General features: G+C 49.7%; 1 protein-coding gene across 1 annotated transcript in view; it reads right to left on the bottom strand.

The window, feature by feature from the left end:
• The window catches only part of DRC7 (dynein regulatory complex subunit 7), a 34,675-nt gene extending 19,990 nt beyond the window's left edge, over window positions 1-14,685 (bottom strand). Inside the window, exons 1-7 of the mRNA XM_045382056.3 lie at window positions 14,592-14,685; window positions 13,014-13,253; window positions 12,145-12,319; window positions 10,898-11,023; window positions 8,946-9,140; window positions 6,029-6,187; window positions 3,578-3,796 (exon numbers count right to left, since the gene is read on the bottom strand). Coding sequence (XP_045237991.1) covers window positions 3,578-3,796; window positions 6,029-6,187; window positions 8,946-9,140; window positions 10,898-11,023; window positions 12,145-12,319; window positions 13,014-13,216 — 1,077 coding nt within the window. The 5' untranslated portion in view covers window positions 13,217-13,253; window positions 14,592-14,685. The remainder of the gene's footprint in view (window positions 1-3,577; window positions 3,797-6,028; window positions 6,188-8,945; window positions 9,141-10,897; window positions 11,024-12,144; window positions 12,320-13,013; window positions 13,254-14,591) is intronic.
• Window positions 14,686-16,370: the final 1,685 nt, after the last annotated feature.

Genomic DNA, 16,370 nt, shown 5'->3' with positions numbered 1-16,370 from the left:
GAAAATAAGGAGCTACTTTGAACACTTTATAACAACAAATTTGAAAACAAATGCACAAATTTCTTGAGAGATACAAACACCAAAGCTCATTCAAAAAGAAATAACCTGAATATTCCTATTGAATTTGTACCTTAAAACCCTTCCACAAAGAAAATTCCAGCCACAGATGGCTTCACTTGAGAATCCAGCAAACATATACAAAAGAAATCATGCCAGTACTACAGAAACTCATCCAGAAAACCGAAGAAAAGGGAAACTTCCCAACTCATTCCACGAGACCAGCATTACTGTGATACCGAAACCTAGCAAAGATACTCTAAGAAAACTACAGAACAATATCTCTCTTCAACAAAGATGCAGAAATTCTAAGCAAAATTTTCAGTTCAAAACCAGTAATATTTAAACGATTAAACCATCCTAATGAAATGAGGTTTATCCCAGGAATGCATGGTTAGTCTAACATTCAAAAATCAATCCAAGTAACTTACCATGTAGATAGACTAAAAAAGAAAAATCATAATAATATCAATAGATTCAGAAAAAGTATTTGACAAAAATCTAGCATCTATTTCTGAAAAAAGTCTCAGCAAACTAGGACTAGAGAAAAACTTCCTTTATTTCATAAAGGGAACCAATAAGAGAAACCTGTGGCTAATACTATACTTAATGGTATGAGACTAAATGCTCTCCCTAAGATCAGGAATAAACAGGTGTGCTTTCATCACTTCTATTTAATATTTACTGGTGATTCTAGCCAGTGTGATAAGGCAAGAAAAGCATCCAGATTGGAAAAGAAGTAAAACTGTTTTTATTCACAGATAACATAATTATCTATATAAAAATTGATGGAATCCACACTATTAGGACAAATAAGTTAATTTGGGAAGATTTCAGGATAGAAAATCAATATGTAAAAATCAATTGCATTTCTATTCACTAGCAAAGAATAGTCAGAAGTTGAAATTTTAAAAAAAATCATAGTATCAAAAAGTAAAATATTTAGGAATAAATCTGACAAAAGATGTGCAAGAACTGTACACTGAAACCTACAAAATGTTGCTGACAGAAATTTTAAAAGACTTAAATAACTGAAGAGAGATACCATGTTCATGGGTGAAAAATTCAATATTGTTGATAAAACAGTTCTCTCTCAATTGATCTATGGATCCAGTATAATCTCAATCATAATCTTCTTTTCAGAGTATGGGACGGTGGTTCAAACGTGTGATCCCAGCACTTTGGGAGGCCAAGATGGGTGGATTGCTTGAGACCAACCTGGGCAACATGGCAAAACCCATTTTTTGTCTCTATAAAAAATATAAAAATTAGCTGGGCATAGTGGCACATGCCTGTAGTCCCACCTACTCGGGAGGCTGAGGTGGAAGAATTGCTTGAGCCCAGAGGTTGAGGTTGAAGTGAGCCATGATCGCATCACTGCACTCCAGCCTGGTCAACAAAGGAAGACCCTGTCTCAAAAAATAAAAATCTTCTTTTGGGGTGATGAAAAAATTCTGGAATTAGATAGTGGTGATAGTTGCACAGTTTTGTAAATATACCAAAAGCCACTAACTTGTGCACTTTAGTAGATTTATGCTATGTCAATTATGCCTCAACTTAAAAAAGGGGGGGAACACAGTCTAATTTACCAGTTAATAGAAGAAAAAATTATGATCATTTAATAGATGAAAAAAATTTGATATAAACAAATTTTGTTTGATTAAAAACTGCTAGCAAACAGAAAGAAATCCCTTAGTTAAAGGGTAGCTAGCTATAAAAACCGTACAGTCAAGATAAACATCATAAAAATAGTGAAATGTTATGATACTAAGGCTTTACTTGTGAATCAGGACTGAGACAGGATATTCAGAATCCCCACTTCAATTTGACATTATACTGGATGTACTAACCAGAGAAATAAAACAAGAAAAAGAAATGAAAAAAGTATAAGGATTAAAAATAAAGAAATAAAACGGCCGTCATTCAGCTGTAGGACTGATTGTGTATGCAGAAAATCCTTAAGTCTTTACAGATTAAATTTTAAAATGAATAAGTAAGTTTAAAACTTACTGGATATGTGAACAGTTTGCAAAAAGCAATTGCTTTTTTTTTTTTTTTTTTTTTTTTGAGACAGAGTCTCGCTCTGTCTCCCAGGATGGAGTGCAGTGGCGCGATACAGGCTCACTACAACCTCCGCTTCCCGGGTTCAAGCAATTCTCCTGCCTCAGCCTCCCAAGTAGCTGGGATTACAGGTGCCCACCACCACACTGGGTTATTTTTTTTTTATTTTTAGTAGAGACAGAGTTTCACCATGTTGGCCAGGCTGGTCTCGAACTCCTAACTTCAAGTGATCTACCCTTCTCGGCCTCATAAAGTGCTGGCATTACAGGTGTGAGCCCCCGCACCCAGCCAAAAATCAATTGCATTAAATAAAACCACAGTGCAATACCATTACATGTCCGCTACAACAGCTAAAATGGAAAAGAAAGTATGCAGTATTGGCAAGGTTGTGGATGGAGCTCTGAGAACCCTCATACATTGCTGGTGGGAGTGTAAATGGATGCAATCACTTCAGAAATTGGGCAGTATCTACTAAAATTGAGCACGTGCCCACCCTGTGACCCAGCAATTCCGCCCCTCAGTAGTTACCCAACAGAAATGTGTATATGTGTTCACTGAAATACATGTATACAAATGTTCATGGCGGCACTATTCAAAATAGTCCCAAACTGGACACAGTCTCAATGTGCAACTGTAGAAAGGACAAATAAGTTCTGGTGTATTCAAATAATGGAAAAGTAATAAAAAATGAAAACGAACAAACCACACAAAAAACCATAATGAATTTCATAAACATAACCATGAGTGAAGGAATCCAGGCATAAGAGTATTGAATCACTGTGTGATTCAACTGATGTAAACTCCCAAAACAGATGAAACTAATGGATGTTGTTAGAAGTCAAGGTAGTGCTTAACTCTGGGGACGACGGCGGGGTTGGTGGCCAGGAGGGGACATGAGGGGGCTTATGCTGGTCCTGGCTACATACGTGTGTTCAGTGTGTGATAATTCAATGACATGTACATTTAGGATCGTGACCTCCTCTGTATCCTCTTGTAGGTGCGTGTGTGTACCAGTGCCACATACGTAAGTTAAAAATACATTTGGGGGAAGATAGTAATTATACAAAGGGACTTTCTGGGGTTCGGCCAATGTTCTATTTCTTGATCTGGGTGTAGGAAACCAAGGTATGTTCAATTTGTGGAATTTCGTTGAACTGTATGTATGCGTGGGATGAGTGCACTTTTCTGCATGTAGGTTACACTTCAAAATAGAGGTTTTTAAAAATGCAAACAATCCACATTTTAGAAGGATACACAAATCAGGAGAGACAATAATCATATCAGAATGGTTACTCATGGGCAAGGGAGTGGGCCATGGAGACTCAGCTATGGAGAAGGTTCAAAGCCCTCATGGCCTGGTGTCCCGCTCTCCCCCAAGGTCTGGCTGCCATCGCTTCCCTCTATTCCTGTCACCTGCATTGTGCCTGCCACGCCCACCCAGCTCCCCTTCCCCAGGCACCTTGCAGCAGTTCCAGCAATCCTGCATGTTGATCCAGTAGTTCTTGTGGTTCCAGAGGCTTTCGATGCCCAGGAAGCGCTCGTCCTGGGTGCTGTAGCTATGTCCTGTGAATGCATCAATGAAGAAGTTCTCAGGCACCTCGCGCTTCCCCGATAGCACAAGGACCCAGGAGTGCACCCGCAGGCCATGCAGGGCATCCGGCTTTGCCTTCTCCGCCTCCTGCCAAGGAAAGGTGGGTGACTATGAGTCAGATGGCTGGAAGAGGAGTGTCAGGGGCCCAGACATCTCCCTGGGGCTGGGCTCTGATGCAGACGGCACCATCAACTGGAGTGTGATGGCCCACCTCATCTCCCATCACCCAACCGCTGAGCCCATTTGTAAAATCAAAACAATGGGAGAGTCTGACTAGATCTGTGGTTTACAAATTGGACTCTTTGGGGCACTGGGCATCTGGGGGTTACCGGCTTTATATGTCGTGACTTTGGGTGAGGTTTCATCCACAGAAAGGAAATGGGAGACCAAGCAGCTTCCTTATCTGCCTCCCTCTGAGAGAACTGTGACTGTTCATTGTTATGTATAAATAGGTCTGGACCAGAAGAGAAGCTCAAGGAATACTCTATGGAAGGAAAGGAAAGAAGGGAGGGGGGAAAGAGGATTGGAGGAAGGATAGGAGTGTGGAGTTGAAAGAAGAGATGGGAGATGGGTGGAAGGATGGCTGGCAGGACGGATGAGAGGACTGATGGCAGGACAGATGGATAGGAGGATGGATGGATGGGAGGATGGATGGATAGGAGGATGGATGGATGGGAGGATGGATGGATGGGATGATGGATGGGAGGATGGGTGGATGGGAGGATGGATGGATGGGAGGATGGGTGGATGGGAGGATGGATGGGTGGAAGGATGGGTGGATGGGAGGATGGATGGGTGGATGGGAAGATGGATGGATGGATGGATGCAAGGATGGGAGGATGGATGGATGGGAGGATGGGAGGATGGGAGGATGGATGGATGGGAGGATGGGTGGATGGGAGGATGGATGGATGGATGGATGGGTGAGAGGATGGATGGATGGGAGGATGGATGGATGGGAGGAGAAATGGGAGGATGGATGGGAGGATGGTGGGAGGATGGATGGATGGAAGGATGGATGGGAAGATGGCTGGATGGGAGGATGGATAGATGAGAGGATGGATGGATGGGAGGATGGACAGATGGGAGGGTGGATGGATGGGAGGATGGTGGGAGGATGGATGGATGGGAGGATGGATAAATGGGAGGATGGGTGAGAGGATGGATGGATGGGAGGATGGACGGAGGGGAGGATGGATGGGAGGAGAAATGGGAGGATGGATGGATGGGAGGATGGGTGGATGGGAGGATGGATGGATGGAAGGATGGAAGGATGGGTGAGAGGATGGATGGATGGGAGGACGGATGGATGGGAGGAGAAATGGGAAGATAGAGGGATGGAGGATGGTGGGAGGATGAATGGATGGAAGGATGGATGGGAGGATGGATGGGAGGATGGATGGTTGGGAGGATGGATGGGTGGGAGGATGGATGAGTGGGAGGATGGGTGGATGGGAGGATGGGTGGATGGGAGGAAGGATGGGTGGAAGGATGGGTGGGAAGATGGATGGGTGGGAGGATGGATGGATGGGAGGATGAATGGATGGATGGGAGGATGGATGGGAGAATGGATGAGAGGATGGATGGGAGGATGGAGTGGGACAATGGATGGATGGGAGAATAGGTGGGTAGGAGGGTGGATAGATGGGAGGATGGATGGATGGGAGGATGAATGAGAGGAGAAATGGGAGGATGGATGGGAGGATGGTGGGAGGATGGATGGGAGGATGGATGGGAGGAGAGATCGGAGGATGGATGAGAGGATGGATGGATGGGAGGATGATGGATGGGAGGAGAAATGGGAGGATGGATGGATGGGAGGATGGGTGGGAGGATGGATGGGTGGGAGGATGGATGGATGGAAGGATGGATGGATGGATAGATGGATGGGAGGATGGATGGATGGGAGGATGGATGGGAGGAGAGATCAGAGGATGAATGGGAGGATGGATGGATGGGCAGATGGGAAGATGGATGGGAGGATGGATGGGAGGAGAGATAGGAGGATGAATGGATGGGAGAGTGTGTGCAGGTATATCCCCAGTAAGAGTCTAAAGCAAAGAGGACACCAGAGCTGCCTAGCATAGAATGGGCTACCCCAGGCAGTACAGTGCCCTGATGTTCGGAGTCCATCATGAGAAGCTGGCTGACCACCAGTGGGAGATTCCTGCAGGGCCGGGTAGAGGTCGGGGGTGATTGTGAGGTGGACCTAGTTGGGGGGTCCATACACACATCCCTTCCATGACTTGTGCCTCTTTTCCCATCCCTAGCAGTCATTTCTCGATAGTTGAGCCCAGGGGTTTGAGGCTGAGGACCCACCATGAGGCGCTCCTCCTCCTCCCTCAGCTGCTTCTTCTCCTGGGCTCTGATCTCCTGCTGCTTCTTTACCTCTTGCTCCTGCTCAAACCTGCTGCACAGGTCCCTGGGGGGTCTGATGGTGTATTTCTTAGGCAGAACCTTTTCCTCCTTCTGGACGGTCTGTCACCCAAAAGAAGAGGAAGGGTCAGTGGCCCTGCATCCCCCCTTCACACATGCAACTCCAAGAGGTGAGACTTGCCCAGCCAGTCCCTCGGACCAGGGGATGGCAGCTACTCCTGTAGCCTGTGGCCTTTCTGGCCCTAAATGCAGAGGGAGCCCCAGCTCCAGCTCCCTGACCTTGGGAGGTCCTCTCACCTCTCTGAATCTCAGGTTCGTGGTGTGAGAATAATAGGAACTTTCTCCCCAGCCTCTTTCTGAGAAGTGAAGACAGAAAAAATGCGCGAGGGAGGTACCCGTCAGGGCCAGGAGCTCAGGAGGTGTGGCTTTCTCCTCTTCAATCCTCACTACCCATCCTAGCCATGACCTGGGTCTGATCCAGAAGTGGGGAGAATTGTCAGGAGTTGGATTTTTCAGATCTTGTCATCAGAGGGCCTCATATGTTGACTGTAAGAATTTGTTGGGCCAGGAAGGAGAATAAACTCTGTGTGTGTGAGTGTATCTGTGTGTATGTGTGTGTACACATGTACACTTGTGTATGTACAAATATGTGCTAGGTGGTAAGAAGTGTTCTCAGGAAAGTGCACTGCAGAGGCTGCAGAAGTGGGCCTGTGATAGTTATGAAGGAGAAATAGTGAATCTCCAGGGTTTCAAGTTCACCTGACCCGGGCTTCAGTTCCTGAGCCTCCATTTTCCCGCTGTGTGACTTTGGCCACATTATGTTACCTTTTGATTTCATCAACATACTCATCTGTAAAATAAAAGTGACAATACCTACCACACTGGGCCATCATGGGGAGCAACGAGCGCAATGGACATAAAAGTGGATTTTAAACCCGAAAATTCTCTGCATCTGTTTGTTATTGATATAACGTTAATCATTAAGCTTTTGGCTGAGCTGAGAGGGCTGAGATGCCCAGGTGGGAGCTCAGAGGCTCCTTTTTTTTTTTTTTTTTTTTCTTTTGAGCCAGAGTATCCCTCTGTTGCCCAGGCTGGAGTGTAATGGTGCAATCTCAGCTCACTGCAACCTCCACCTCCCAGGTTCAAGCGATTCTCCTGGCTCAGCACCCGGAGTAGCTGGGTTTACAGGCATGTACCACCATGCCCAGCTAATTTTTATATTTTAGTAGAGATGGGGTTTTGCCATGTTGGCCAGGCTGGTCTGGAACTCCTGGGCTCAAGTGGTCCACCTGCCTCAGCCTCCCAAAATGCTGAGATTACAGGTATGAGCCACCGCGCCCAGCCCGAGGCTTTTGAAGCCAAAAGCCATGGCGGAGCTCATGCTCCCTCTTCTCTTGGGGAGGTGGGCCTGAGAGAGCAAGGCTCTTCTTGTGCCTCCCCTTCTATCTCGCCCTTCTCCCACCAGAGCACCCACCCTGGGGTCCCTGGGTGCTCACCCAAGTATAACACAGCTACACAGTGATCCTGCTGGGTGCCTCAGGCCCCTGGATCCCCATCCCCAAGCTGCAGACACCCACGGGAGCCTGACCCTGATCCCAGAGTCCTGGAATTAATCCACGTCATGTAGAGCATTTTCTGTCTGTAGTATGACTGTTGTCTAAATGTAAAGACATGCATTTGTGATTCTGATATTCATTTCAGAGTGTTTCTTGTGTCTGTAGCAGCCTCTGGTCCTTATGGAATTCTTAATGAGCAAATCTAAAAGCACAGCCACCAGCCACTGAAGGGTTGGTGATTTTCTTTTTTTTCTTTTTTCTTTTTTCTATTAAAAAGGGGCCTGAAGGCCAGGCACTGTGGCTCATGCCTATAATCCCAGCACTTTGGAAGGCTGAGGCAGGACAATTGCTTGAGTCCAGGAGTTCACAACAAGCCTGGACAACATAGTGAGAACCTACAAAAAACAAACAAAATTAGCTGGCCATCGTGGTACATGCCTGTAGTCTCAGCCACTTGGTAGGCTGAGGTTGCAGTGGTCTGAGATCATGCCACTGCACTCTAGCTTTGGGTGACAGAGTAGGAGAGACCCCATCTCAAAAAAAAAGCAGGGTGGTGGGGGGCTTTTTACCTCGGGAGTGTGGGACTGAGAACCAAATGTCTGTCCACTTGTCTGTTATTTTTTATTTATTATTTGAGATGGAGTCTTGCTCTATCACCCAGGCTGGAACGCAGTGACACAATCTCAGTTTACCGCAGCCTTTACCTCCCGGGTTCAAGTGATTCTCCTGTCTCAGCCTCCTGAGTAACTGGGACTACAGGCACATGCCACCACGCCTGGCTAAATTTTTTGTATTTTTGGTAGAGACGGGGTTTCGCCATATTGGCCAGGCTGGTCTCGAACTCCTGACCTCAAGTGATTCACTCGCCTAGGACTCCCAAAGTGCTGGGATTACAGGCGTGAGCCACCACACCCGGCCTATTTTCTTATATAAAAATGGCTGGCTGGATTTTTATCAAATGCATAGGGTAAATTTGGAATCATTTGACTTAAGATATAAGCTATGTGGCATTCATAAAATTTACCAAGCAGGGAGCATAGTAACTGAAAACTGAGTTACAACAGACAGAGAAGAACAGCCAGCTTGGAAAACTGGGCTGGATGTGTTAAGACATTGAGGACATAAATCACTGGTGGTTTGAAATATGAACTCCAGGGCAGCGGAAGGGCTGGTGGTGAGGGATCTCTGTCCACGTGGCCAGGGCCGGGGATGAGGCGGCAGGGACGGATGTCTCTAAGAATGGCACGACAGCACCGGGAATGTGCATCCTTTGGGAAACCCAGGCAGCTCGAGCCCGACCATACCTCCTTGGGCTTCACAGTGAGTGGGCACACCTCCCGCGTCAGGTCCATGTGGCACAGGTCCAGCGAGCCGTAGCCGTTGACGCAGTAAGCATCATAGCCGGAGCCAATGAGCATGGAGCAGAGCATCGTGCTGAAGTCAAAGCAGTTCCCCTTCTGGTAGTTGAGCACAGTGGTCGAGGAGTACAGGTGCGAGGGCTGGTCATAGTGGGACGGACGGTCAGCACAGCTGGGGCTCCACTGCCCCAGCCTGTCCTCCCCACCGGTCACAGCCCACCACCTGTCAGGGCGGGGAGCCAGGACCAATGCACAGGCTGGACCTGCTTTGGGCCCCTAACCCTTGTGGGGTCAGGGAGCCTGCTAAGAATGGAATGAAAACCAGACACCATGCCATTCACGTTTGCCTGTCATTTGAAGGGGCTATGGACTTCCTGATAGAGAAAACCTTTTGGACTGTAAAAGTGTCTGATCTAATGCCCTCTGATTGGTAAGTTTACTGTTTCACTCCAATGTTCCCCTTTCCTTTGATCCCTACCTTTCCTCCTCCTCCCTTTATCAGTTCTCCACTGTTGACCTCGCCCTTTCTTCCTCCCTCCCTCTATTCTGAAGGAGAAGCTGATGGAGTTGATCAGAAGCCCAAAGATGGGGTTAGGGTCATGGGTAGCCGGGCCTCCCTTCTCTTTCCTGCACCTCTTGAAGCCATGGCAGGGAAGCTCTGAACGCAAAGGAGAAAAGAGGTGGGAACCAGAAGCCCAGGCTTGCTGTGTGTCCTCAGGCAAGTGGCTGTCTCTCTCTGGGCCTGTTTGCCCTTAGGGCCCTGAGAGGCTGTGCCCTGAGTCTGGCTGAACTTCCTTTTCCCAGACCATGCCTGGCATCCCATTGAAGGAAATAATGTACACAGTGATCAGTTTCCAAGGAAAAGTGCCTTGAATCTGCTTAGGTCAGCAAACTACCAAAAATAAAAACCCAGAATATACTAGGCCCCTGCTTGAATAGCCAATGCCTGTTTGTCAGCCTCCTCCTTACCGCCTTAGCTGCCCTCACTCAAACCAAAAAAGTTTAGCCTAAGATAAAAGTTTACTAGTTTGCTAAATAGCTGGCTTTGTCTCGCTCTGTCGGAGTCTCACTCTGTCCGAGTCTCGCTCTGTCGCCCAGGCTGGAATGCAGTGGCCGGATCTCAGCTCACTGCAAGCTCCGCCTCCTGGGTTTACGCCATTCTCCTGCCTCAGCCTCCCAAGTAGCTGTTCTTATCAGCTTGCCCAGTTACCTAGGTCGTAAGTCAAATACTTAAAGAGCCCCTGAGCTAACTAGGATTGCAATGCATTGCGGGTTGCAACAAAATGCCGCAAAACCACCCTAGAAAAAACACCTAAAGCCCCTGCCTAACAATCAATAGGCGATGTCTGGGAAGATTGTGGCCCCATAGTACTTAGCCTGTGAAGAACCAGGGGAGGGACCTGCGCACTAGGGGATAAATTGCCTGTTAAAACTGTGCTGGGTGTGTCTGCCTATCAGACACCCAATCTTGCGAGACCATCATTCAAAGTCTCACTTTCACTGTTCTCCAGGTCTCTATGTCCATTTTTTTTTTTTTTTTTTTTTTTTTTTGAGATGGGAGTTTTGCTCTTGTCACTCAGGCTGGAGTGCAATGGCGCCAGCCATCTCGGCTCACTGCAACCTCCGCTTCCCAGGTTCAAGTGATTATCCTGCCTCAGCCTCCCCAGTAGCTAGGATTACAGGCACACGCCACCACATCCCGCTAATTGTTGTATTTGTAATAGAGACGAGGTTTCACCATGTTGGTCAGGCTGGTCTCGAACTCCTGACCTTGTGATCCACCCACCTTGCCACGCCCGGCCTCTAACTCCATTCTTTGGGTTTGGATGGGTGAGTTTGTTTCTCACACCATCTTAGTCCTAGTGGGCTCAGGCATGCAGCCTGTGAGTGGCGCTTACCGGCTTGAGGGGGTCAGGCAGGGGCACCATGGTGAGGAAGTCAGAGACAAACTGGGCACAGCTGTCCCAGTTGTAGAGCTCGGGGTAGGGCATCAGTGTGGGCCGGAGGGTTGTGCTCACGAACTTCTGCAAGGAAAGAGATGGTGCCAGTGGGGTCATGGCAGTAAAAACCTCTGAGATCCAGTGTTGGGGCCTTCTCCGAATCCACAGGGGGACCCTAGAGGCCCGAGCAAATGCAGGAGGCCAGGCCCACATGCCCTGGGGTGGCAGAGCAGCCCTTGGCTGGGAAGGTGACGCCCAGATCTGGTGCATGGCAGCCATCAGTGGCGCAGTGGCAATGACTGGGAGGCCCCCATCACGTTGCCAGCACCTGGAGACAGCACAAGCATATTCTGGATGTGGACTTTGAAGAGCTTTGAAGTTTTGCCGCCTTCAACCCCTAGGGCATCATGGAGACACCTGAGGCCCAGAGCGGGCTTGAGAGCTGCCTGAGGTGACCCAGCAAGTCAGGGCTGAAATGAGAAGATCAGGTCTGTTTCCTGGGGTTCCTGGGAGCGCTGTGCTCTCCTCCCAAGAGCGATGCTCTCCCTGGGGCCTACAGAAGTTCTGGGCTGGGGCCAGCTGGTGGCCAGTACAGTCTGAAGCCTCAGAGGTCAGCCTGTCCAGCGAAGGACAGAGAAATAAGACAAACTGGACCAGAACAGGCATAAGAACCTAAGCTCTGGCTTCTTCCTTCCAGCCCTGTGACCCAGAGCATGTGTCTGAGCCTCTCTGGGCCTCAGTTTCTCCATCTGTAGATGGAATGACATGGGATTCATCCAGGGGGTGGGAAACAGCTGCCCATTGGCTGACAGGGACACACAGACCCGCTTTATTTGGCCCATGTGACGATGTTTAGCATTTATGTCAGCTGCCAGCATTTAAAAATCAGAGACTCCCACACAAATCCCCAGTTTCCTCTTAATCAGGTAGCCCCACACCTGTTGTTTCCCTGCAGCAATCAGCAGCTGCCTCTTTAGGCGAGGCATGGGGTCTCCAGGCCACCACCACCCTCCAGGGTACTCTGCACTGAGCCTGCTGAGGCCTGCTGGCATTGGAGTTTATGTTTCCCCCAGACTAGAAGCACTCCAGTCCACAGGAGGTCTGTGATTTGGCCCATTGCCCTTGGAGAACCCACCCCACTTCCCTGTGCCCTCTGCTCTCCAGCCCCAGGCTCCCTGGCCCTGCCCTCAACATGCCAGCCTTACAGGCACTTCGCACTCGTTCAGGGGGTGCAGGAAGAGGGGCACGCGATCCGGGCACAGATGGCTGTACTGGCGGGAAAAGTTGTCTGCCACCTGCAGCAGGTGCTCCTCCTTGGGTGTGTTGGTTTTGTAGGAAACAGGCAGCTTGGAGATGTCAATAGTGTCCTTGGTAAAGGCCCTGTGCCACAAGAGGGACGGCATTAGGGAAGCCATGCCTGGTACTCAGGAGCCCTGGTTCCACTGAGTTGCCATTGGCTCTATCCCTTCCTCATTTAATCCTCACAGCTACTGAGAAAGCAGGTATCATTAACATCTGCTTATTTATTTATTATTTATTTATTTATTTATATTTAAGAGACAGGTCTTGCTCTGTTGCCCAGGCTGGAGTGCGGTAGCACAGTCATAGCTCACTGCAGCCTTGAACTCCTGGGCTTAAGTGACCCTCCCACCTCAGCCTCCCAAGTAGCTGGGACTAGAGGCACCACCACACCTGGCTAATTTTTGTATTTTTTGTCGAGATAGATGGGGGTCTCGCTATGTTGCCCGGGCTCGTCTCGAACTCCTGGTCTCAAGCGATCCTCCCACCTCTTCCTTCTAAAGTGCTGGGACTACAGATGTGAGCCACAGCGCCCGGCCAGCACCTGCACTTTTAGACAGATAAAGGCACTGAGGCACCGAGAGGCTGAGTGACTTGCCCAAGGTCACACAGCTAGTCGGGGGAGCGTGGACACTCGGCCCAGGCCATTTGAAAGCAGAAAGCCTTCACTCTTAACTGGTCACCCTGCCAGACCAGTCGCCACCACTCTGCCTGGGTCTCCCTGTGCCCAGCCCCGGTCTGCCCTTGCCCAGAGCCCCCACACTGCCACACTCACGGGAGCTCCGCTGAGATGGGGATCTGGATCTCCGACAGCTTCTTCTCCAGGTCTCTGAGCATCTCCTGTGTCAAGGTGGTTTCCTCCTTCCGCACCTCAACTGGCCTCATCATTTTCTCGGTCCTCGCCCATTCAGCCCGCTTGGCCGCCTCCTCCCGCTCTGCCTCCTCCTCCTCCTCCACCTTCTCCCTCAGGACCTCCATTCTGGAGCGTCTCTGGCTGTCTGGAGACAGAATGTCTCTGTGGGGAAGGGGAAGTATACGCCATGGCTGACTGTCAGACCAGGCAGGAGCCACCAACACCACTGGGGCATCCCTGGGAGGCCTGGGAGATGGTTTTGGGGAGGTGTAGAGCACATAGGAAGGCAGTGATTCCCTCTTTGACTTCCTTTCAAACATGGAGAAGATCTCTGTTTGATGCTACCCCATCTGTAACACCTTTCTAATCCTGGCAAATATTCCTTTACAACAAAGACAAAGCAGGCCTCCGGCTGGAAGCCATCATCAGGACAGGACAGGGCAGGACACATGTCAATTTGCTTTAAGTATATTTGACAGTTATCCTTTTTTAAATTTTTTATGTTTTTGAGACAAGGTCTCACTCTGTCACCCAGGCTTGGAGTGCAGTAGCGCAAACATGGCTCACTGCAGCATCAAACCCCCAGGCTCAAGCAATCCTCCCACCTCAGCCTCCCCAGTAGCTGAGACCACAGGCACGCACCACCACACCTGGCTATTTTTTTTTTTTTTGGTAGAGACAGGGTCTGGCTATGTTGCCCAAGCTTAAACTCCTGGCCTCAAGTGATCTTCCTGCTTTGGCCTCCCAAAGTGCTGGGATTACCGGCATGAGCCATTGTGCCAGCTGACAGTTATCAATGACAAGTACTGCTAATGCTGTGGGGACTACTATAGTATTGTCACGTTTCCTATTTAAATAAATGAATTGGCTGTGTGCGGTGGCTCATGCCTGTAGTCCCAGCACTTTGGGAGGCTGAGGCAGGTGGATCACTTGAGGTCAGGAGTTCGAGACCAGCCTGGCCAATATGGCGAAACCCCGTCTCTACTAAAAATACAAAAAATTAGCCAGGCATGGTGGTGCACGCCTGTAATCCCAGCTATTCAGGAGTCTGAGGCAGCAGAATCACTTGAACCTGGGAGGCGGAGGTTGCAATAAGTCGAGATCACACCACTGCACTCTAGCCTGGGCAACAGAGTGAGACTCCATCTCAGATAAATAATAAATAAATAAATACATGAATAAATAAATTGGTTTAAAGAAAATCCTAACAGTAAGGTAATATGGACTACAACCCACCCAAAAATGAAGACAGCAGGTGAATGATATCTCACCTGACCAAATTGGGAACCAAGGCACAGAGAGTGAAGGTGCGTGCACCAGGGCACACAAACAGGAAGTGGGGGGTGGGGTAACAGAGCCTGCTCTCTCTTGGCCAAGGCCTGTGTCGGCCCAGAGAACAGGCTTCATTCTGTGATCCACGCAGAGACGCCACATGTGTTCACCATATGTCCTGCGACCACAGAGCAGAGCCTCACTGAGCGGGTACTGCTAGTCACCTACCCAAAGATCCAGTCTCCTCTTCTATACGGCAGAACCCCAGTTGTGTGGGGTCAGCAGTGTGCCTGGTTTGAATTGCTCAGCTTCCCAGATCCTCTTGTAGCTAGAGGTGGCCCTGTGATGTGACCTGGTTCTGGCCAATGAGATGTGGGCAGAAGTTATCGGGGCACCCTCTGCCCTTCTCCTCCTCCCACCTGGAATGTGGAGATAAAGTGGGAGGTGGGGCAGCCCAGGTGAGACCATGAGGTGACCACACATGAGGGCTAAAGTAGCCTGCTAAGGATGGCAGGGCCAAGAGACCGGGGACCTGTGGTGCCACAGAGGACTGGAGTGCCACCTCCAGCCTTTCCTTATATAAGAAATGTCAGCCTCTATGGGGGTCCCTGATCCACACCGCCCAACGCCACCCCAGCTGATCCAGCCTCCCAGCTGGGGTCTTTCTATTTCTCTCCTCCAACATCTGTTTTCCTTATAGTAAACAGGGGTCCAGAGAGGAGGAAAACAAAGGAAACCCACAGGACAAAGGGCGCGAGTAGTGAGGAGAAAAAAGCAGAATCCCCTCGACTTTGTAATCATCCCCCACTTCCCTGGGTGAAGCCAGGAACAAGAGGGCAGAAGGGAGCAGCAGATAAAGGCTGGCCCCATTCCCCACGCCACACCCACGCGGGCCGCCTCGGCCTCTTAGGGAGGTGAGTCACTGGCCACCAGCCAGGACTGAGCCCGGTTGGGGAAACCCTGGCTTTGCCAATAGCTCCTGCTGGACCCTTGGGTCACTGTCTGCGCCTTTCTGTGCCTCAGTTTCTCTTTACAATAGGAAGGGAGGGCAGATATTTTCTGTCCAATTCTGACATTCTGTGTTCTGGGACTCAGGAGGGGATGAATGCTCATCTGGCTGGAGCCCACCCAAGCCCAGGTGGGCCAACAGCATTCAGGACCCCAGATCCTCAGGGGAGAACCTCTAGCCAAGCAGCACTTCCCAGTCATCAGATCCATTTATCGGCCTCTTGGTCCCAGAGAGAATAAGCACAGGGAGGGCAGTCATCACCATTACAAGGCACTTACAGTTTGCTGAACGCCTACTGTGTGCCAGGCCCTGTGCTTAGGGTTGTACGGAGATCATCTCACTTATCCTCTACTGACTCTGTGAGGCAGACACTTAGGACACCCGCTTTGCAGATGAGAAGACTGGGGCCCAGAGAGGTTGAGTGCACTGCTTAAGGTCACAGCTAGTAAGTAGCAGGTCTGGGATTTGAGCCCAAGTATTTCTGGTTGTGAAACCTGTGCATCTCAGGCTAGAAGAGATGTGAGATGGGGAAGTGCTAGAAGGGATGGTGGGGGAGTGGTGGGCAAGGAAAGAAGTAGGATGAAGAGAAAGCCAATGTGTCAGTCCCAGAACACCATCAGAGGCAGAGCTGGGGAGAAGAACCCACAGCACTTTATTCCCTACACAGGTGGCCTCTTCAGCTATAGCCCAGTGTGGGGAAGGCAGTCTTGTCTCAAGGTTCCCTAGATTGGGCCCCAACCCACAGGCCCTTTCCTGTACCCCCTTTCCACCAGCAACTTCCTCCTCCCAACACACATGAACACACACACACACACACACACCCCAACAACTTCCCCAGAAAGATCAGGGCTGGAGGCCCCCAGGCAGAAGGAGGCCACCAGCCTCGCCCTCTCCCTGCCAGACAGGGTCCAACCACCCCAAGTCCCTTGCTCCCTCCTCACCCCTCCGAGGACAGCCTGCGCTAGCAGTTAGCCGTCTCCATGGTAACAGCCTGGGAC

Source organism: Macaca fascicularis, chromosome 20 (genome assembly GCF_037993035.2).
Source record: "Macaca fascicularis isolate 582-1 chromosome 20, T2T-MFA8v1.1".
Taxonomy (NCBI): Eukaryota; Metazoa; Chordata; class Mammalia; order Primates; family Cercopithecidae; genus Macaca; species Macaca fascicularis.
The sequence above is the reverse complement of the archived record's forward strand: the minus strand, read 5'-3'. Positions and strand labels throughout refer to the sequence as shown.